The sequence below is a fragment of the Crotalus tigris genome, unplaced genomic scaffold, assembly GCF_016545835.1.
Source record: "Crotalus tigris isolate CLP2741 ecotype Arizona unplaced genomic scaffold, ASM1654583v1 scf7180000018931.1341448, whole genome shotgun sequence".
Lineage (NCBI taxonomy): Eukaryota > Metazoa > Chordata > Lepidosauria > Squamata > Viperidae > Crotalus > Crotalus tigris.
In genome coordinates, this window is record NW_024097280.1 from 87,517 (window position 1) to 110,768 (window position 23,252).

Here is a 23,252-nt window from a genome sequence, read left to right on the forward strand (position 1 = left end):
ATTGAACAGAATGCAGTGATTGGTTTTACTAATAAGGATTTCATATCTGCTGCTGGATCCAAAGCAAGCCCTCTTTGCCAGCATGAGTAGAACAAGCTTGTTCAATTCCAAGCAGCCTTCACTTGAACCAAAGTCTATTGGCAATAATAGTTTCCTGTCTGTCTACATGAGAAGGAAAGGGAATGCCCAAAAGAAAAAAAAAATAGTTGGTGTTCACACACTCCACTCTTTTGCTCTGGTCCCCACCCAAGCTTCCTTCAGCCCCACTCACCATCAGCAATGTGCAGCAGGAACCTCAACAGAAAAAAAAAATATATCACATTTTCCAAATCATAATTTGCCCAACTCAACAAACAACAAAAACCAGCGAGTTGCAGAAAGACCGCATTTTATTAGAATAGCTGCAACATGTCATATAAATATAAATATAAATATATACATATATATATACACCCTATACATAGACTTGGGGAAAGGTCAAGGCTGGGGGAAAAGGGTGATTATTGCTTTGAGCGGCTATTATATTTAGTTAAAAAAAAACCTAACCATTTAGGGAAAGGAAAGAAACAGATGAGAACACAAAGCCATGAATGCGGGTAACAATGAATAGGATTTCCACAAAAATGTGTATGTATAGCTATCAAACCTGTGCTGTAAGTGTTTAGTTGTCCGATAGATGGCAGCAAAGATACAGAAAACTCTAACCCTTTGCTATCATCTAGTGGTTCTGATAGGCATGAAGAGGCATTTTGTAGCATTATATCTTCGAAAGACACAGTCCCTAGAGAGGTGTGTCTCTCTCCTTCTGTATGGATACAGCAGGACCTGGATCTTACATTCCTCTCTTGTGACTCAACTGAGAGGTCAAAAGGCAAAAGCAAAAAGAAACCGCAACCTGCCCACCCCACTCCACAATTAGAAGAAAGCAAATGCAAAGCTCAGCAAATGGGGAAACTGAGGATATATACAAGGGCTAGGATGTCAAAGGAGAGGCAACTAAAGCCAGAGGCTCAATCTCACAGAAAGGAGACACGTTTATCAGTAGTCACAAAGCAGCAAGTTGAGAAAGAAGCAATACTCAGCTCAGCATTGGGAAAGAGCAACTTAAGGAAAGAGGTGAGGAGGAAAAAAAACAACCAAGTCTACTTAAGGAACTGTGGCTGGTTGAGAACCACCTTCATGTTTGCCCCCTTGCACTTATTCAATCCAAAATGTAAAGCCATGGATCCTTGTCTCTTCTGGTATTCTTGGCTCTCACTGACTCATGCAGCGCTGTCATGATTGACAGCTTCTTCTACAAAATACCAGATCACGTTACTGAAGCCATGTCTCAGGTTCCAGTGCTCTTCCAAACTCCCTTTACATCAACATATTAGGTACATTATCCTAGAGCCTCCCCCACTGTCACACTGGGAATTGCCATTATTATTATTTTGCACAGAGGGAGATTTGTTCACATTGGAACATGTGAACGCAGGTTCCCTCACTTGCAGTGTAAAATGGCGCTGCCCATCGCTAAAACCTCAGATTATGCCTCCATGGGGGGATTAGCTGCAGGTATTGTCCAAGGGAGGGAATCGTACTGGAAGAAAGATAATCGTGGGTGGGCTTCTATACTCCTACCGGTCAGAACTAGCATTGCATATGGCTGCATCCCCAGCCCCTTATCTCAGATTTGCAACAAAGGCTATGATCTGAAGGGGGAGGAAGCCTTGAATTATAAATCACGTGTCAGGGAGTAACTACACATTCCCAATAGTTCAGAACTGCAGATACAATGCAAAAAAATAAATAAATCCCCATGTTTCTAGACTTTAAGGCAAAAGAATCTGAATAGGACTTGCAAGGTTTCTTTTACTCTAATTCAGTGTTTCCCAAACTTGACAATTTTAAGGCATGAGGACTTCAACACCCAGAATTCCACAGCCAGCAACGCTGGCTGTGGAATTCTGGGAGTTGAAGTCCTCATGCCTTAAAATTGTCAAGTTTGGGAAACACTGCTCTAATTGATGGGATTCTGCATACTATGCAGTTGGTATTGGCACTCTTCTTTGGCTATTTGTAAAACATTCCTGCTGTTCACATCGTCTAGCTCCAGTTTCTGCCTTTTTCTGCTATCGACATTCTTTGCTGTATTGGATTTGTGCTATTTATGATGAAATTTGTGCTAATATAAATCTATTGTATACATTTGTGCTAATATAATGTATTGTATATATTTGTGCTAAATATAAATCGAGTAATTAAGCTAACCTGGGACTCTATAGCTTGTAGTAATTTAATTTGGTTTTTCATCTGAAACAAGATACATTTGCTATCATTTATTCTGGAAGCATAATTTATGTTAGTATGAGCTGACTTGCTTAATGAGCCTAATTTATGCTATGGTGAGGAAATGGAAATCTGGAGCCAAAGCACATTTATGCACAGTTACGATCCGTAGCATCGAGATAAGCATGCTTTGATGTTTCCTCCAGATGCATTGTCCCTACCTCAAAAATATATGTATTTCTGCTTAATATTAATAATACTAATATCGTGGCAAAATACTATTCCTGTTGCTAATTCTTAGAGTGAATTATTTGATCAATTAATTACATGTTGCAAGGTTCTCTGTTGTGCAATAGCCAATGCTATTTTTTTCTGCTCTTTATTCATTTTGGTTTCTTTTGGAAGGAAAATGCACCCATTGCTTTTCTGGTGGGAGATAAAGAAAATTAGCTTGATTGAAACCACTTGAATTCATTTTTAATTTAAGGGTATCTCTTACGAATATCCTTCCCCACCACTTTCCATTCCTGGAGAGAAGTGGCAGTTACTGTACATTACTGTCATGTCTTTGTCCCGCCTTCTCCAGTTTAAATATCATTGGAATATTTGAGAACAGGAATTATAACAGAATAATCTTGCCTTTTGCTATTTGTGTAAAGGTAATAGCCTCATTTAGGAAAGTTATTGATCATGTTTAAGGGAGAAAAACAACCTTGCCTGGGAATTTGTATAATTTTGTTCCCTCGTGGTGATGAGACATGCAGAAAGAGATTTTATGGAATCTGTTCTCTGTTTTATTCTAATTTACATGTCTGCTAGTCTGGTTGCTTTAGTTTTTATTTTTAAAAGCCCACATACAATGCTGTATAATATATAAATATAAAGCAATAAAATCCCTTGAGGATTTTATTGGAAGAGATACCAATAACTAAACCAATAAATAGACAATCCATTCCTTTGCATTTCATTTGTTTTCTTTCTATTTACATACTGAGGAGTTAAGCAATAGGTGAGCTTTCATCTGTTACTGAGCTGTTGTATAACACTGAAAAGAGAGAGAAGCACCCTCTAAACATTTTTGCCCCCAAGTGCTTTCCCCAAACACTTGTTTTGTAGATATAAATTCAGCTAACTATTTATAACCAAGGAATTGATATCCTTAATTTGAGAACTTCTCAAATACTGACTTTGGGTTTATTCCAGGGATACAGAGTCTGTAACTCCCCAGCTATGGCTGGATTCCAGCTGAAATCAGCCACAAGGAATCAGTAAATCAGCCAGGGATCAGTAAAATCCTTATAATAGGAAAAGCAAATTGGTGCCTCATGGTTGACTGGAGCCTCAATACCTACATAACTTTTAAAGGCCTTCCTTTTCCATTCATCTCAATACAGCTGCTACTGATAAGGCAACTGAAGCCTCTTCTCTGTCTCCATTTGCTTGTTAATGAGCAGCCCTGGTGGTGCAGTGGTTAGAGTGCAATGTTACAGGCAAACTCTGCCCACAGCCTGGAGTTCAATCCTGATGAGGCTCAAGGTTGACTTATCCTTCCATCCTTCCGAGGTCGGTAAAATGGGGACCCAGATTGGTGTGGGGGGGGGGGCAATATGCTGACTGTGTAAACAACCCAAGAGAGTGCTATAAAGCTGTAAAGCACTATGGGGCAATATATAAGTCTAAGTGCTATTATCATATCTCAGTTGCAATTGCTCCCGATTTTCTATAAAGTCTACAGAGTCCTTTCAGGGCAAATGTCAGAGTATCATTACCTTCCACAGTGAGGAGATCTGATGGTTACTGGACAGCTGACTTCCTTGCAAGGCCTAGGGACCATAAAGCTTCCGGGTATAAGCACAGGGAGGACCTACATATGTCTGGTGGGTTTTGTAGATACAAGCATTTTCATGAATTCTGTAGTACTGGTACAATGGGCAGGCAAACAGGGAGGCAAAGTCATTGTGGATATCTGTAGAAGATCACACAAAGTGCCTGGACAACTATCACTCTGTGGTGATACATAGCCCATCCTACTATAGTTTAATATCACCTAGTTCCCATCCCTGAGGATATTACTCCTGATGCAAGATGGCTCTGACTCTTCGGCTTTGGAAAGGGTCCCTGGAAGACAACCACTTTTTACAGCCACCCACCCAATTGTGTTAGGATAATTCATTCTTCTTAAGAAACTCTTTATGGAAGCAAGAATAGAGGGAAGGAACCAGCCTGCATCCTACTGAAATGGGAGAGGGGAAAACAAGGGGACATGATGGTGGTGTTGGGGACAAGAAGCTTATTCAAAAGTAAAGGGGTCATGGGTGCTGAAAAAGAAGTGCCCGTCAACATGCGTGTCAACAGTTTCCTTGTCACTCTCAGGCGGGAAGCGCTCGTGGCAAATGGGACACTCTTTCCAAAAGTCTGGTGAGGGCAGGTCCAAGGGAGATGCACCCATTCCGGATGATTCTGACATCTGCCGCCCTGTCAGCCCACTGAGCATGGACGAAAAGTATGGGAAAGAGAGAGAGAGAGAGAGAAAAATAATTAAAAAGGGTGCTCAAAAAATTGAAATTTCATAAATTGATCTTCTGAAATGGTGCTGAACATTCTCCAATAGGATTCACTGTGCAAGACCAGGGTAGAATGGAGAATTGCTTAGGCAGGCAAGGTCCAAGATGCCCAGAGTCACAGAACTAAGGTCAGTGAGACTTGACCTCCCGTGTAGGCCAAGATACATTAATCACAAATGAAGGCAGGGGAAAGGCTTCATCCTACCAGACACACGGGGCTCCTTAAGCAAGTCCTTCACTAAGCATAGGGCTAATACGTGGGGCAATCAGACTCAGCAAGGAGAGAGAAGAAAAGCAGGGGAGGGAGGGAGAGACACCTGTAAGTGGGAGGCTTAGGGCTGCAGAAAGGATGGGAAGGAAGAGGATATTGAGACCTGATGAATTTGCAGGAGACAAAATGGGAAGAGGAAAAAAAGAGCTTACATACCAAAGAGGAGTCAGCTTTTATTCTGGAAAAAAAAAAAATCTGGGAAACTTTGATTTCAGGTTTTCACAGCTACGGCTGTGTATATTCTTTGTGTCATTATATATATCCAGTTTGGCTGTTAAACAATCCAGAGCTGGCACTAATGGGCGACTGGAAGATGAAACCGTAATTAAACTGCGTACATTTGCGTGCATTTCTTATTTTGCCTAATCAGCACTTTCTCTCTTCCCTCTTCTGCAAAATCTGTCTGACTTTTCAATATTTACAAAGTGGCTAGGGAGGACTGCAGACTACTGAATAACTTGGCCAGGTCTCTGGGTTCTGAGGTACCACCTAGAAAACTTTCAGATGTTGCTGGGTGCCAGGAATGAGAGAGGACAAGATTGAAGAGAAAACACAGTTCAAATGAAATAACTTCCTCTCACCTGGCCATTTCACAGAAGCCATTGCCCAGCTCTGGAAGGAGTAGATTGGTTTCTTCACCACCACTCTGGGCAGCTGCCATCAGAACCACCTTCTCATCTTCAGCTTCCTACAAATAAAAAGACCCGTTTTCAGCATGTTTGACTTTGGCTCATGTTCATGAGAACTGGCCTGTTCTTCTTTTTGCTGGAGGGCACAAACTCCTGTGCCTCAAGATATCTACAGCATACGCATGCATATGGGATCCTCCTTTCAGGACACCTGTTTTGCACAGAAAAGACCTAGGTTCAGTCTCTCCAACTAATAGAATTATGGGATGCAGATGAAGGAAAGAGTCCTTGCCTAAAATTCTGGAGAGCTGTGGCTAATCAGGCTAAACAGCATCGGAAGATGGGTACAAACCTAAGTCAGTAGGTACTTCTCTTGGTGCTGATAACAATTCTTGCCCCTTTTGGATATTATTATTAATTATTATTATTTCTCTGAACTTACAAAATTAGAAGCTGGTATCATGGACAGTAAGCACATCAGCATTTAGCACAGACATGTGCCTGTGTGTACATGCACACAAAAACAAACACAATGCCCTTGGATCTGACAGACACCGAGGAGGGAAAAAAGATGAGTAGCTGCAGTCCTGCCATCTTCCTGCTCAAAAGAAGAAACTAAACCAATGTGATAGGAAGCATCCTTTAGGAGAGGCTAGCGAGTTGATGGGGAGCATTTTTAACACCGTTGTTTTCCTAGTGATTGGGCTCCAACAGTAAACGTTTTGTGAAAGCGCCCGGCCTCCTCTGAGGATTCCTTTGCACGAAGGCACTCACAGCAGGCTTTCAGCTGCCCTGTCCCTGGGCTAGATCATCTCTTTGCCTGGATCCCCAAAGCAACTCTTTCACCCTTTGCCTTGGACAGCTATACGTGGGCTGGGCTGGGCCCTTCCCCACTTCTTGGGGTCTCACCGAGTCAGAACTGGAATCCTCCGGTGGTTGTTTGATCTGACTAGCAATAGGAGCAGGCTGGCTGATCACCACTGTGTGAGATGGCCCATGGGCACAGGGAGGTGTGGTGGTCACTGCCCGGGTGTCACACAGGCTGTAAGAACTGAGCTGAGCAGGCAGGCGCATGTCCTCAGGGCATTCGTCCTCAGAATCAGACACTGGGGAGTCCAGGGAGCCTGGAAGAAGAAAATGAAGATGGCGTTAGGTATGTGTCCGTGTGTGTGTCTGTGTGTGTCCGTGTGTGTGTGTGTGTGTGTGTGTATAAACAAATCTCTCCCAGGATCAATGATACTCCCAGCAGAAACTGACCTTGCAGAGAAAAAAATTGCTCTAGTTAGCCTCCTAGTGTGAACCTGAAACTGGATGTTTGTCCAGGAGATAAATCTTCCCTCCTTCCATTGGTGCTCCAAGCACATGCTTATTTTGCTAATGGTTAATTCAGGGTTGCTGGGTGGGATATTTGCAAGTTCCTGCCCTACAAAAGGAGCTTAAAGGCAAGGTGCTCCAAAGAACAATCATAATCATAATCATAAAAGTTGTAAGGGACCTTGGAGGTCATCTAGTCCAACCCCCTGCTCAGGCAGGAAACCTTACACCATTTCAGACAAATGGCTGTCCAGTCTCTTCTTAAAAACTTCCAGTGTTGGAGCATTCACTGCTTCTGGAGGCAGGTTGTTCCACTGGTTAATTGTTCTCACTGTCAGGAAGTTTCTCCTTAGTTCTAGGTTGCTTCTCTCCTTGATTAGTTTCCATCCGTTGTTTCCTGTCCTGCCTTCAGGTGCTTTGGAGAATAGCTTGATTCCCTCTTCTCTGTGGCAGCACCTGAGATATTGGACATTGCTATCATGCCCCCCTTCGTCCTTCTCCTCATTAGAAGAAGACTGGAACCCTCTAAAAGTTTGAAAAAACAAGAGCCTTTCACACTGTTATTGTTGGGGCCTGCATACTGGCCCTTTCTTGTTTCATCACCACTCTCCCCTTCCTCTACCTCTTCACACCCGGACTCGCCCTGATCCCAGGAATTTATCTGACATTTCCTGCTTTGGTTGCCTTCTCCCTCTTATCTTCTTGCCAACAGAATTGAATTAATTTCAGATAAGAAGATAGCGAACCAGTCTGGTGTAATGGTTAGGAAATCAGGCTAGAAACCGGGAAATCATGAATTCTGGTCCTGCCGTAGACATGGAAGCTGGGTGTCCTTGGGCCAGTCCTTCTTTCTAAGTCCTAGGAAGGAGAGAACCACTTCTAAAAAACCTGGCCAAGAAAACTGTAGGGACTTGGCTGGATGTCCCCAGGAGCCAATGCTGATTTGAAGGCAAGAAAAGGAAGGAAAAAGAAAAAGGAGGACAGTAAACATTTCCTAATGTGCTTGGTGTGGATTTGGGGAAGGGAAGCAAAAGGCTCTCCTGTTGAAAGTTCCCAGGAAATCGATGTTCCATCCACCCAGAAAAAAATATCTCACAATATCTAAAGTCTGACTTTATGGAATACGCCATAGAGTTCCCACAGAGTGAGAAAAGAATGGAAGCATCGCAAAGTGCACCAACAGAGTTTTTCTCAGCTAGGGCCCTACCCAGGGTAGTAAACATTTAATAACCAGATGTTGCTGCAGTGCAATTCCCATCATTCCTCACCATCGGCCCAGGACTCCTAGGAATTAAAATCCATCAACCCTACAGGGCAATATATTGCCCACCTCAGATTAAATATGGGAAGAAAAGATTTGGCTAAACAAATTTCTGGAGAAGCAGTTTCAATCTCAAGGTAAACGCCATCAAGATCCCTGCCCCTTGTGTTCTGGATAAGTTTAAGGATGCCTGAACATTTAGATTCACGAGGCTAGTTTCACAGAACTCAAACAAGTCTGTAGATCCCTACATCATCATCATCATCATTATTATTATTTTGCCTGATAGCATGGACTAGAGCAGACATGTCAAACACAAGGCCCGGGGGCCGGATACAGCCCACAAAGCCATCCTGGAAATAGTGAGGGAACGGTCCCCTCTGCGTTGGTCCTGGCCCAGGCCAGCCCGGAGCCAATGTAAAATTTTGTGGTGGCCATCTTGGCATTTGCCCCGGTGGACCATGCCTTGGCACTTGCCCGGTCCCACCCCCTTCTGCCAGAGACCCTCAGATCTGTCCCACTTCTGTCCAGGCCCCCATAGGCAACCTTGATGCGAATGATGTAGAACTGGGCACGCCCACCCAGTAGGCCATACCCACTCCATCCACGCCCACCCAGTAGGCTGCACCCACTCTGGCCACACCCACCCGCCCCCCCCCCAGGGCAACTGCAATGCTGATGCGGCCCTCAGTGAAATTGAGTTTGACACCCCTGGACTAGAATCACTAAATATAATTGATCGGGCTGCCGGGTAACAGTGGCGGGACTAACCAGGAGTATCCAGAGCTCTCTCCTCTTCATTATCAATCAGAACTGATTCACTCCATTTCTCATCTGCCACTTTCTCCAAACGTTCTTCAAGGCGGCGTATGTATACCAGCAACTCCTGAAGGCAGAGAATGGGCAACGCATTAGCACTGAGCCCTGAACGATAATGGATTCCTCTTGCCACTTTAGTAGCTTCTTCTCCTACTAAATTCAGGCTATGGCCAGCCTTTCTTCCCTCCTCATTGGGATGCCACACCAACCTGTTTTTCATCCTGCAGTTGCTCTTTCTCCTTCTGGGCAACCTGCAGGGCAGCGCGCAGTTCCCGTAGCTCCCGGCGGCTCTCGGAAACTTGAACCTGATGAGGGCAACAGTGACGTTTGCCGGAGCAGAATTTTAGAAGAACATGTCTAGAGAGTTATGAAGCCCACCATGGAACTAAATATAGGTAGTCCTCGACTTACAACAGTTCATTTAGCAACTGTTCAAAGTTACAACGGCACTGAAAAAAGTGACTTATGATTCTTGCAGCATTCCCAGAGTCACGCGATCAAAAAAATCAGACGCTTGGCAACTGGTTCACATTTATGACGGTTGTAGTGTCCCGGGGTCAGCTGATCACCTTTTGCGACCTTCTGACAAGCAAAGTCAGTGAGGAAGCTCGATTCACTGAACAAGCATGTTACTAACTTAACAACTGCAGTGATTTACTTAAATAATGTGGGAAGAAAAGTCGTAAAATGGGGCAAAAGTCACTTAACAAATGTTTCACTTAGCAACATAAATTTCAGGCTCAACTGCGGTCATAATTCGAGGATTACCTGTAGTTAATGCTCATGCCCAATGCTGGGATTTTAAGACAGCTCCTTTCATTTTTGGAAAGCTCTCTCCATTTTCTAGGACCTCTATTTTATCCATGGGGCAGAGCCTACCCTTCATCACTGGCCATCTCCATTCCCTAAAGCAGGGGTCCCCAACCCCCAATCTGTGGACCGGTACTGGGCTGCAGCATGCCAGCAACCGGGCCGCACAAACAAGCAAAGCCCCATCCGCAGAATGCAGGCAGCACACAAAACCACAACCCCTCCAGTCTGCGGAAAAACCTCTCACCATGTAACCGGTCCCTGGTGTCCAAAAGGTTGGGGACCTCTGCCCTAAAGGCTCTTTAAGGCTTCTTTTTTTTTTTTTTTTGCAGATTTATTGTCACATTGCACTCACCTCTTAGAGCAGGCCTGCATAACTTGGAGAGGGGAAAGGGCCACACCGATGAATTAAAAATAATTGTGGGCCGCAAAGGAATATCTGGTGGGCCAATCAACTGCTACTAGTGAGGAGGCAGTGTTCAAGCTAGGAGCAGTAAGGAAGCCTGGAGGTTCTCAGCAGCACCCCTTTTTTTGGTGGGGGTGAATTTAGTGACTTTTTAGTAAGCAGCATCAAACCACACAGGGATGCTTGATGAGCCTTGTTTTTGTTCATGGACCGTATGTGATCCAGGCTTGTGTTAAGAATTTGTGCCAGCAAAACCTTATCCAGACTAAAAGAACTGAGATGCTTGATCCATTTAGGTCTTCCCTAACTAGGTGCTCTCCTGATACAGTGAGATGCTTGATCCATTTAAGCCTTCCCTAACTAGGTGCTCTCCTGATACAGTGAGACAGCAATTCTTTGACCTCCTGGCCAGGATGGTCGAGATGGTCTAAAGGAGCTGCAGTCACCATAATGCTAGAGAGCACCCAAGTTAGGAAGAACTATTCTATAGATCAGTGGTTCTCAACCTGTGGGTTGGGACCCGATTTGGGGTTGAATGACCATTTCACGGGGGTCGCCAAACAATGCAGTCCGCCATTTTTTCCCCTCTTTTCCTTAGCTGTGCTACTCCCTTTTATTCTATTGGCTTTTGAAAGCCAATAGAATAGACTCTCTTGAATAGAGTCTAATTCTATTGGCTTCAAAAGCCAATAGGAATTGTCCAGGCTGTCTCTGCCCTGCTGAGCCCACCAAAAGTCCCATTCTGCAAACGGTGCTGCACCAGTTGAGTAGTCCTCGACTTACGACTGGTTGGGGGTCGCGGCATTAAAAAGGTTGAGAACCACTGCTATAGATGCATCTTGCCAAATAATTGGGTGTAACAGGACTATGAAGGTCAGCCCAGAAATTTCTCAGTGAGGACTAAGAACGGCCAGTGACAACAGGACAGTGACTGGCAAATTGAAAGAGAGAAGAGAAATGAAATGGAACGATGGGCTCTGTTAGTCTTCAGTCAATGCTTCAAAAAGTCACAGAAAAAAAAAATCATGTAGAGCTCTTTTCAAAACTTTCTCTGCCGGTGATCCTTGCAAGATAAAGATGTCTTGCAACCCCATCTACATCGCCGGCAAGGGAGCTAAAAACCTCTTCCTGGGAGCTTGGCAGTCTTAATCTGTGAACAGCTTAACTACTTGTGAGAGGAGAGACATCATTGCCCAAAGTCTCTATTTTTCCCTCCCGCCCTGAACGATGGAATCCTTTTTTTTCCAGGGGAGATAGTTTACCAGACTGGCATCCCGTTCCTGTGCCAACTCCATACGTAACACCTGGCGCTGTGCCCGTTCTTCCTGCAAGCTGTTTTCAAGACGGAGAACCTCAGCACTCAGCTTCAGGATCTTATCTTTCTCTGCCTAACAAAACATAAATTTGAAAGGAACAGGTCACAGTGCAGGATGAGATTACTCCCTCCCCCCCCATTTGCTCTACCGAAAGCTATTAAAGAAGTGGGCAAAGTCAGATTCTTTATGCAACATGCAGGGCTGGGGAATCCAAGGATGTCTAGATGTTACTGAACGGCAGTAATAGTTCTTATTACAGTTCTTAATTGGTTTTGATAAATCATGTAAACTTTGCAAAGTTTGTTTTAATTGTGTATGCGGCCCAGAGTCATGTGCAAGTGAGATGGCCAGCTCTATAAATATAAATTCAATAAATAAATAAACCCAACAGCTCCTCAGCAATGACCATGTTGACAGAGCTAGAAAAAATTTCATTTTCAGTGGCATCTACAGTTCTAAAGTTGACAGCAGCTAGTTTAGGGAGGAGTCATCTGTAGATTTGTCCGTAGATTTAGTTATCCCAGCAATTTTGTCCCTGTCTTAACAGTGTGAGAAGTGAAGAGAAAGAAAGAGAAAGAGAAAGAGAAAGAGAGAGACAGAGACAGACAGACAGACAGACAGAGAAAGAAAGACAGAGAAAGACAGAAAGAAAGAAAAAAAGGAAAGAAAAGAAAGAAAGAAAGAGAGAGCAAGAAAGAAAGAAAGAAAGAAAGAAAGAAAGAAAGAAAGAAAGAAAGAAAGAAAGAAAGAAAGAAAGAAAGAAAGTTGGTTGTGTTCTTGAAGATGTTTACCAAGTTAGGTAACATTATCATCACTAAGGCTGTTACCTATTTTGGTAACGAAATGTCTGCAAGAAAACAACCAAGCTCAGAGAGCACCAAGGACTCCACAGTTCAACCCTGAGCTACAAATATTCTCTTTTATCCCTTTAAAATACAGACTAATTTAGTTCCAAAGCCATATTGTTCTTTTTCTTTTGAATCTTCCCAAACATTAAATCTTGGCATTCAACTGCTTGGGGATTTTTGTTCTTTCTGCATATGCAAAACTGATTTCAAAACTTCCCCAGAGTTTAATTTCAATCCACAAACAAAAGATCAATGATTGCATCAATGCATCTCAGGATCCTTTTGCTTTATTCCCTCCCCACTATAAAAAAACCCAACCCACAGTTACGAACGTTCACTTAGCGAATGTTCAAAGTTACGACATCCCTGCCCAAAGTACTTACAACTGGGTCCCAAAATTACATATGTTGCAGCATCACAGTGGCCCTTCACACTTACGAACGACTGCAGAGACGCTGCAACGTGCTACTTTGGTGCCACGCCTGAGAGCCCCAACTGCCCACGCTCACCTCCTGTGCAGCCTTGAGTGCCGGAGTGGAGAACTGTGGGATCGGTCTCTCTTCTTCCCTGCCAAGCCCCAACCTCTATCACAAGCGGGCGCAGCCCTGCCCGGCCACTTTCTGGAGTGCCGAACCCAGCTGGGTTTCACAAATTGTGCCGCCGTGGAGCTGGAGAACTTGGCGCTCCACCGTCCTGCTCCCCTCACTTGCCAAAAGGGCTCCTTCTCTAAATTGCAAGAGCGGTTTCTAAACAAACCTGCTTTCCAGCTCCGTCGCATTTCTCCCAGCAGCTCAAGATACTCTTCTTTTGCTGGAGAAATGGAAAAGCTGTGTTGCAAGCAGAAGAAATATGCAAAAAACCCGAAAATAAATTCGTGGAACAAAAAAAAAAAAAAGTTCAATCAGACCTTTTTTTTTTTGGCGAGAAGTTGGAAGGTCTGACTGAATTATTATTATTTTTTTAGCTCCATGAACTTCTTTGGTTTGCCGTTTCTCCAGCGAAAGAAGAGCATCTTGAGTTGCGGAGAGAAACACGATGGCGCTGGAAAACAGGTTTGTTTAGGAGCCCCTCTTGCAATTTAAAGAAGGAGTCCTTTTGGCAGGCGAGGGGAGCTGGGTGCTGATGCGCCAAGCTCTCTAACTCTGCAGCATCACAATTTGTGAAATCCACGTGGGTTTGGCACTCCAGCAAGTGGCAGGGCAGTTCCCGCTTGTGAGAGAGGCTGGGGCTATGCGGGGAAGGGGAGAGACCACCCCGGCGCTTCTCTGCTGGCTGGCAAGGGCTCCAGCACCCAAGGCCGCACAGGAGGAGAGTGTGGGAAGCACGGGGCTTTCAAATGTGGCACCAAAGGTAAATTAAGTGGTTGGTGGTGGGGTGAGGAGAAAAGGTCCAAGCAGCTTGGGACCCCAAGGGGTAGGAAGAGAAGCATCTCACAATGGGTGGGTCTTTGATGTCTGGATGCAGTAGTCTTGTCCCTGCACTAGGCCTCTCCCATGGCCTTCCCACCCTGAGATACCTCATATGTGTCACGGTTCTGATAGATGAGACTAGTAGAAATAAGAACTCTGAGGCAATTGCTTTCCTCAAAGAACACTTTTAATGGCTACATAATATCAGCACGAACAAAGGTGAAACCAAGACTGAAAGTTACCTCCCCAAAAGGTTACCAAGTAAAAGTTGAAATCCCCACCCCTTACTATGTCATAAATCACAATCCCCAATTAACACCTTTGGCAGGCTCCCGCCAAACATTAAAGCTGCTTGACCTTGGTTCCCACAAGAAAGTTATTGTTCTGACTGAACTATAAGAATGCATCTCCCCCCTCCCATTGCTAAGGCAACCAAAAAGCGTAGAAATATCGCTGATTTCAGAGTATTTGAAGGTTTGACAATATGTACCTAACAACCAGTACAGTCGATTAGTGAATGCATGGGCGAAAGTAGGGAGTGTTCACACTATTTTTCATGATTCACTCCAATAAATCTTCGGGTTATGAATGTACAGTAGTTGGCAGACTCTGTTACCTTTATAACTGGAAGACTAACTGTAGGCAATTTGTATGTGGATTGGAGAAGGTAGTATTATGTATAGTGCTGAAAATATTGGTCTAGGGCAGGGGTAGGAAACCTTGGCTCTTTTATGACTTGTGGACTTCAACTCCCAGAATTCCTGAGCCAGCTCAGGAATTCTGGCTGGCTCAGGAATTCTGGGAGTTGAAGTCCACGAGTCATAAAAGAGCCAAGGTTGCCTACTCCTGGCCTAGGGTGAAGGAGACCTGGTGTCGAAATTGCCCTTGATTATAGATTTTGTAGAACATAATTCTAGACCAGTGGTTCTCAACCTTTTTAATGCCGCGACCCCCAACCGGTCGTAAGTCAAGGACTACTCAACCGGTCGTAAGTCGAGGACTACTCAAGTGGTGCAGCACCGTTTGCAGAATGGGACTTTTGGCAGGCTCAGCAGGGCAGAGACAGCCTGGACAATTCCTATTGGCTTTTGAAAGCCAATAGAATTAGACTCTATTCAAGAGAGTCTATTCTATTGGCTTTCAAAAGCCAATAGAATAAAAGGGAGTAGCACAGCTAAGGAAAAGGGGGAAAAAATGGCGGACTGCGTTGTTTGGCGACCCCCGTGAAATGGTCGTTTGACCCCAAATGGGGTCCCGACCCACAGGTTGAGAACCACTGTTCTAGACCATTTGCTCCCTCTCTCAGTCTGAATCTCAGCCCTGGATTGTTGAGAAGGTAAATGAGATGAGACTTCCTCATGCATGCTTTAGAAGACTTCCCACAAGACAGATGGACAATAAATGATGAAGGGAAAAAAAAGTTTGCTCAACTGACTCGGGATCAAATGCCTAAGTGTACCACCTACCTCTACATTCTGCAGCAGCATGGCTTTCTCCTTCCACCAGTGGCCTTTGCCTTCTTTCCACTTGAGGGTCATGTCAGCAAGCTTGATGTTGATCTCAGCCGCCTCAAGGCGGCTCTTGTGGAGGTCAGAGATTGTGCGGTCTCGGATGGAGGCCACGCTGGCTAGCTCTTCCCCTAAGAGTGCCACTTTTTGCTGACTGGCAGCCAGGATGTCCTGTGTGGTGCGTAACTGTTCGCACAAGGACTCCATCTGTGCCTGGAAAGAGAGAGGACTGAGAGGAAGAGGCACAAGAAAAGGTGGAGGGGCCACGTTCAACCTTCATGGCATTATGAGAGCCCTAGGAAGAAGATAAGTGGTCTATAATGCCAGCCATTAGGATACAGCATATTTTCTAATCCTGGAACCTGTCCCAGCAAGTACAAGCATTGATTGTGGATGACGGGAGTGTCTTCCAATACTTGATGTAATTCTTGTAACCTAATTCTTGTACCCCCCCCCAAAAAAACACTTTTCTGATTTTCACAAAGAGAGAGAGATATATTGATCTAGTTTCTTTCCCTGGGCCAAGAATAAATCCCTGGCTTCTGGTTCCTACCTATCCACTCCTCTGCCCTGCAAATCCTGACAGAACAAGTGGCTTTGCCTAGATCAGGGCTGGCTGATTTTTGTCAGTTCTTTCTTGTTCTCTTAACATGAAACCAACTCTGTTGGTTGTAACTTTGTGCCAAGACTATTTACAAAACAAAAATCCATGGGTTTCGGGGACTTCCCCCATAATTAAATATTTTTATTTCTCCTAGAATTTTTTTTAAAAACTGATTCATGAAGCGCCTGATAGAACCTGGTGCATGAATCTTTTGTACATGAATCTTCTTTCACAAAATACACATTTGGAGAAAAAGGGTTGGGCCTTAAGCAACATTACCCTAGACTTTTTGCCTATGACATGTCCTGATCTGTGCTTTGCTTGTCCAACCTTGCATTTTATCAGAGTCTAAAATATCATTCTGAAATCCTGGATTCCTTCTTGTTGCAAACTACTGCCTTTCTTTTGGTGATGGAAAAAGCATAGACCGCTGGATTAGAGATATCGACTGAATGGCTACCGAAGGCTCCATACTCAAGGAAATGAAATGGTTACTTGCATTTAGAGGATGGGCAAAAAAGACAGAAATTACCAGGTGCTGGAGATAGGTTATCAAGATTGGATGTCTGTCTGCCTTCTCCTATTTGAGAAGCTCTGGGAGAACACCAAGATCATCCCATTAGAGACACCATCAGAGGCAGACAGCGTGCTGGACTTGATAAGCCTCATTTTTAATATTCCTAGAGGCTCCCTGTCATCGTGTACTTACTGTGCGGCAGTTAGCAGCAGCTAGCTTCTGCTGCAACTTCTGAATATCCTCCTGCAGCATGAGAGCCTGGGAGATTTTCTCACCATGACGACTCTTGGCTTCTTTCAAGTCGGAGGCCAGGCTACGGCTCTCCTCCTTGGAAGCCTGAAGCTTGACCTGGAGAGGAGAGGAGAGGTGTTTCCGACATGCCAGCTGCTTGGCTAAGGATGCCAGCTCTGGTTTTCCTGCTTCCCTTCATGTCCCTCTTTTCGAACCTGTTGTTCCATGCTCACCTGGTACTGCTCTTTCTCAGCATTCTCTTCTTTGAGCTGATGGTGGATGTGTTCCTGCTCCCTCAGAAGTGACTTCACTGTGTCTTTCACCCTGTGGCAGAAAAGATCCAAACAGGATATGCACATGTGAGGAATACCCATTGTGCTCTTTCTACTCAGGGGCATCTCTAAAAAAGGACTGCTTGCCTGCCTGCCTGCCTATCTAATCTGTCTATCTGTCTGTGTCTGTCTGTCTATGTCTGTCTGTCTTCCTATCTATCTCTGTCTGTCTGTCTGTCTGTCTATCTCTACCTACCTACCTAGAAATCACACTTTAGTTCCATCTTTGCATCATCCTCAATATAACATGAGCATCCACTTAGCCCATCAGCTAGTTCCAAGATGAGACTTTGGCCACAACCCATTAATTTCAAGGCATCACTAGGCTATTAAATAGATCAACTTCTCTGTGTGAAAAAACATTCCCCAACATAATCTAATTCACTGAGAGTGGGCTTGTTACAAACCATGGAGTGGGCTTGTTACAAACAAATGTAAAAATCAATATTGATCTCTAAAAGTCCTTCATTCATGTACTTCCTCTGCCTACGTTTAATTCATGATCTGAATGGTAGTCGACATCCTCTGATAAGACCAAAGACATTTTGTTCTCTTTTGAAACAACTCTCACCAAAGACAAGAAGGAATCTCTACAAGCTTAAAGGTGGTTCAGGAAAATAGAAACTAGGAAGCAGTACATTAAATCCTATGACAATTCTTTGAAATTGAATTAGAACGGCACAAAGGGCTGATTCCATGATGATTCTGACTTTTGCTTGAGAGACGATATAATTCAGCCCAGCCCAGCCCAGCTCAGCCCAGCCCATCCAGTTGTGTTGCTCCTAGAAACTTTTAATACTCAAGTTAATAGGAGTTCTAATCAGAACATCAACAGGACTCTGATTGCCTTTCGGTAGCTCAGAAGATATTGCCTCCCCCCCCCTCCCTTTCTCTTCCTCTTTCTCCCTCCTTTTCCTCCCACCATCCCTCTCCCTTTTGAATGTACTTGAGGTGCTCTCTTGGACATGGCCTTGACCTGTCTAATTCCGTCTCCCTCTGAAGCATCTTCTCTCCCATTGCTTGGATATCGCCCTCCAGTTCCTGGATTCGGGCCAAGTGCTCAGTTTCTTGAACGTTTAAAGTCTCTCTCTGCTTGGAGATTTCTGTGTAAGAATTTGACAGTTCCTGGTTAAGGGTAGAGAGGAAGAAAAGTGAGTGATGCCTATAGCATTTGAATAAAATCTGAAAATCCAGCAGCTAGTTTTGATGACAAAATGAACACAACAACATATAAATAACCTTACTGGTGGAAGGTAAAGCTCATTTTGATCCAGAATAGTATTTCTCACAATGCCCAATCAGATATAAGGTATGAGATGGAGACGTACTCATTTCCTACTAATGTTCTCCTGAAAACTGGTGTATGGGAGCATGCTTTGCAGACATTTTAATAATCACTGCATGCGTATTTATAAACAATTGAACTAATCTGATGCAAACATTAAGGCAGAGTGGCATCCCTCTGTACAGAAGGGATCTTGCTTCAGGCTTGGAGTCAGATGTTGCACAACGCTTTGTGACCACCTGCTTAGTGAGATGATGGGACACAACACCTTTCCTGAAGCTTGGGAAGAGGTGGAGCCTGGAAGAGCTGGCAAGTCCTACTGCAGAACCTTGCTTTCTGCCTTGCCTTATATTGTGCAGCCAGCTTGGTATGCTCGTCACGTAAGGAGCTCAGTGCTGCTTCTAGATCGGCTGCGCGGCTTCTCAGTTCTTGAACCTCTTCCTTCAGGCGACAGGATTCACGCAACAGGGCTCCTTGTTCCTGACGACTCTCTTCCAGCTGAGTCTGTGGGGAAGTAGAGAGAGATACTGTACCGAAGTACAAAGTCAGGGGACACATTCATTCGGTGGGCTGAATTTTATTGTCTTTTATTGCTATCCTAGGATTAAAAGCTGATTAAAAATTAAATCATGATATAATATTCCCAGGCTGAAATGTTTCAAGGCTATTTGTATGCTCCATTGCTTTTACAAAACGGCTTTGCACAAAGAAAACTCAACATGCCAGGGAAAAACATTTATTTCAGCCTTCAGATATTTAATTTTTTTCATACAGTGTGCCCAAATAAGGAATGTCTCAGTAGCAGCTTAGTAGTTCCGGTATAGTGCCAGAAGACTGAAAAGCTCTGCTCTTTTGGCTTGATGAAAGCAGAAAGTCGGCCATTTAATATTGGATGGATAGTCCAGGACATCTTAATAATAATAGTAGTAAAGTTGGAAGGGACCTTGGAGGTCATCTAGTCCAACAACCTGCTCAGGCAGGAAACCCTACACCATTTTGGACAAATGGCTGTCCAGTCTCTTCTTAAAAACTTCCAGTGTTGGAGCATTTACTGCTTCTGGAGGCAGGCTGTTCCACTGATTAATTGTTCTCACTGTCAGGAAGTTTCTCCTTAGTTCCTCCACCTCATTCATTTTGGCACCTTTGGAGGGCAGATTGAGCCCATAGAGATGTTGTTGGACTACTTCCTAGACTGCTAGCCACGTTAGCTGAGGTGGATGGAAGTTGGAGCCCAAGAGCATGAAGAAGACCAATTTCTGACACCAATGCTGAGGAAAACTTCAGGTCATAAGCCAAGACTTTAATTTGATTGTGCCATGACGTACCACCAGATCTGAAGATGGAAAGTGAAGATGCTGACTCAAAGGAAACAACCAGTATATTTTCCACTATTCATAATCACCAGGGAAGGCTAAGGTCTTTCTCTCATTGCTGGTATTGTTTAACCTCTAATTATGTCAGAAGATACTATGTATTTAATATGGAAACGATGACATTCCCTTTGTATTAGAAACGATATGGAAACAGAATTAAAATCAGGAAACACGAGTTTGTTGCAGTTTACTTCTAATCCATCCCTTCTCTAGAGGGCACTAAAAATGTCTACAATAACCTCACAAAATAGGTTGGGTTGAAAAATTGTAAACAGGCCTAAAATATAGAGCATTTCATAGCTGAGTGAAAGCTTGCATTTAGAATTTCCTGAGGCTGAGCTGAATGCTATAGTCAGGCAGCAAGTAATTAGTCATGAAAAATTATACTCAAGGAAGGGAATAGCTCAGTGGGTTTAGGGTCAGGAATGTTGGCTTACAGTGAGAACCAAGGGTTGCTTAGAATATCCTACCTCCAGCAAAGTGGCCTTGGGAACTACCAGCAGCATGTCAGTTCCTCCTCCGTCATCGCTGGCCTCCTCTAGAGTGACGAGCTCATCCATGGGACGGGGTTCTCTGAACTGGAAAGGAGAACTTTGGCCACGCATCTCTCCATGGCGATCCACATAACGAAAGTGATATTGCTGTGGACCTGGCTTAGGCAAGTAGCTGGCTGTGAAAGGACAAATGTTGACTGTATTACTTTTTTGACTTCTGAGTATGAGGCTTTATTTATTGCTTGATTCCTAATGAGTCACAGATAAAAGGAAAACCAGAGGTAGGAAATTAGGATCAGTTTTGATTAACATTCTTTTAATTTTTAATGAACGGATAGGATCTTTTTGCTTTGCTTTTAGAACAAATTGACATTTTAGTTTTGCTCCCAGTTTCACTGCACTGAATGGAATTAATCTGAGCAGTCTGGACTATTTTATTGTTTCCCATGAACTTTTTTTTCCTAAGATGTTTTGAAAGGGCAGGATAGATTGCTGAAATTAAGTTCAATAAGACCAGTTTTCCTGCTGATCTACTTTATCTTGTGTCACCATTTTGTTTAGGCAGGAAGTCGTTCAAGTGTTACTCAAAACATTTAGCCATATGTGCTTTGATGAATCTGCTCTGAATCCCTTGAAACACAGCTACCTTGGAACTGGACACTGCAATGAAAGGTTCCTTCAGAAGCTCCACCATCTGGAATTATGCCCCACACAAAGGTATAATAGTCACGTACTGAAGAAGCATCCACCTGAGGCAAGGAATGGGAAGGTAGCATTAGAAGATGTAGTATTTGTATAACTCTCCCTGAAGGTCCATTGCAAACCCAACAATTTTGGATGGAACCACCTTTGGGTGTGAATTTTTAATGCTGCTCTTTGCACAAAATTCCTATCCTACCTAACTTTTGTTAATTTTAATTATCTAATGTTTTAATGTTTTATATTGCTGACAGTCACCCAGTTGCTTGATAATGAAATGAGTAGCATATATTATGAATCACAAAGACAACGGCAATCAAAACACTGAAAATGCAAAGTTCTAGCTGAGTTGTGCTGTCTTTGTACTTGCAGGGTATTTTGATTCTGTGCAGAAGAAAGTACATCTTCTTAATGGAAGGAAGATGTATTCCCCTAATAAACATGAAGGACCTAACTGGATGGCATCACCAATCAGCTTTGGTTGGCTTTGGAAAGCTACACAATTTAGATTTTGCTTGGTACTTGGAAGAGAGACCATCAAAAAACTTTGGCTGTGGGCTTTTCCTACTTTAATGCTGTTGTAGAGAAAAGATACGTCCATCCCCTGATGCTACAAGAAGCGGAGTTGGATTTGAATGAGACTTCAGCTTTTTACTGTACAGTTCTCAAGTGCTGTCAGAACTGCAAATAGTAAAAATAACATGTAACAAAATGTGTGGTGTTCATATATACTAGATCAGGGGTCCCCAACCCCCAGTCTGTGGACCAGAACCAGGCTGTGGCATGCCAGCAACCGGTCCACACAAGCTAGCAAAGTCCCATCTGCGGCATGCAGGCAGCACACAAAACCACGCCCCCTCCAGTCCACGGAAAAACCTGTCTCCACGGAACCGGTCCCTGGTGCCCAAAAGGTTGGGGACCTCTGTACTAGATTACAATTTCTCCAAAACTCCTGAATGTGACCCTATGCATTCAAACATAACCATCCCACTTGTCCCCAGTTGAAGTACCTTAAAGATCCCAATCCAATCTCTGGTCGATGGCTTCATGCCAGGTTGCAGATTGTAGTGGCACTCCACCTTGGTGTGGGGTATGTAACTTGAGGCCACATTCAGGAAAAGTACACTGGGGTGCGACTGCGCCTCTTCCATCTCAGTAACTTGGGCTGTAAAGTAAATGTAAGTAGTTGATAGTGCAAACAGCTGAGAAAACCTCTTGGATATTGCAGTTTTGCCGGCACATGATTTGGTGCTGAAGCAGCCAGATGGGCACTTAATGGGCAAACATCTTGTTGTGCAGGTGGATTGTTTTAGATTCTGCCCTTAGATGAGGAATGGCAATGCATATCACTTAACTTAGTTTATGATGTCATCAGGCAGCCCTGCTTTGGTTAATTAATTAGTTCTGCTCTTTCTCTGATGATGGGAGACCTAGATGTCTGCCCCAAAATATTGCTCTACTGCAGGGGTCCTCAAACTTGTCCACTTTAAGACTTGTGGACTTCCGGCTGGGGAATTCTGAGAGTTGAAGTCCACGAGTCTTAAAGTGGGCAAGTTTGAGGACCCCTGCTCTACTGGCTTCTCTGCAAATGCATCTCAGGACATGACCTGAAATATGAGCAAGGCTAGCTTTACGCACCAATACAGGCCACCACTCAAGGCCCACCATCTTCAGTAGCAGAATGGAGGAAAGCTTTTCTTTCTGCTGAAAACCCTTGACAGCCACTGTTAACTTCAACAGAAATTACAGGATTAAAGGAGAAAGGAATCGGTCTTAAAGCAGGAAATTATCATCTACTCAGCAGGGATGAGAACAGGGCATCTGTTAATTATTACCTATGCGGTATCTATAGATTTTAAAAAGTATCAGGAAAAAGCTGACATTCATATCATTTCTGATTATTCCTGCAGAATTAATTCCATTTCTGCTGGGCATAGGCTAAGGCTAGGATGGGTATATGTGAATGTGCATACTCTAAAAGTAAACATGGCAGAGTCTACTATATCTGCCCATTTGTCATATGTCTTAGTATTTTCCCTGGCATTATCTTCAAATTTGCAAGCATTATTTTTTTGCACGCTATTGCTTGCAGCTGGGAGACACAAATTAAATTATGTAACTGCATTAACCTGCTTACTGCACATGAATGAGTTTAACTCATATGCTCTGATCCTAAAGTATACGCTTTTTTTGCAACAAGAAGCTTTCAACAATTTTGGGGAGGTTTTTTTGAACAGGAAAGGGAATAGGAATAAGCATTAGGAGTGGCAGTACATGTACAATGGAACATG

The 23,252-nt window shown here is 43.7% G+C and overlaps 1 protein-coding gene across 3 annotated transcripts in view; it reads right to left on the reverse strand.

Moving 5' to 3' along the window:
- Positions 1–371: 371 nt before the first annotated feature.
- The window catches only part of CALCOCO1 (calcium binding and coiled-coil domain 1), a 34,735-nt gene continuing 11,854 nt past the window's right edge, over positions 372–23,252 (reverse strand). For 2 of the 3 annotated variants that reach the window (XM_039357574.1, XM_039357573.1), the window contains 14 exons: positions 21,972–22,126; positions 20,909–21,011; positions 20,239–20,438; positions 18,741–18,899; positions 18,057–18,235; positions 17,012–17,102; positions 16,740–16,895; positions 15,385–15,639; positions 11,608–11,733; positions 9,339–9,434; positions 9,082–9,196; positions 6,645–6,859; positions 5,688–5,794; positions 372–4,757 (listed from right to left, as the gene is read on the reverse strand). In XM_039357574.1, coding sequence (XP_039213508.1) covers positions 4,562–4,757; positions 5,688–5,794; positions 6,645–6,859; positions 9,082–9,196; positions 9,339–9,434; positions 11,608–11,733; positions 15,385–15,639; positions 16,740–16,895; positions 17,012–17,102; positions 18,057–18,235; positions 18,741–18,899; positions 20,239–20,438; positions 20,909–21,011; positions 21,972–22,112 — 2,139 coding nt within the window. In that variant the 5' untranslated portion in view covers positions 22,113–22,126 and the 3' untranslated portion in view covers positions 372–4,561. The remainder of the gene's footprint in view (positions 4,758–5,687; positions 5,795–6,644; positions 6,860–9,081; positions 9,197–9,338; positions 9,435–11,607; positions 11,734–15,384; positions 15,640–16,739; positions 16,896–17,011; positions 17,103–18,056; positions 18,236–18,740; positions 18,900–20,238; positions 20,439–20,908; positions 21,012–21,971; positions 22,127–23,252) is intronic. The other variant, XM_039357575.1, reaches the window with a different exon arrangement.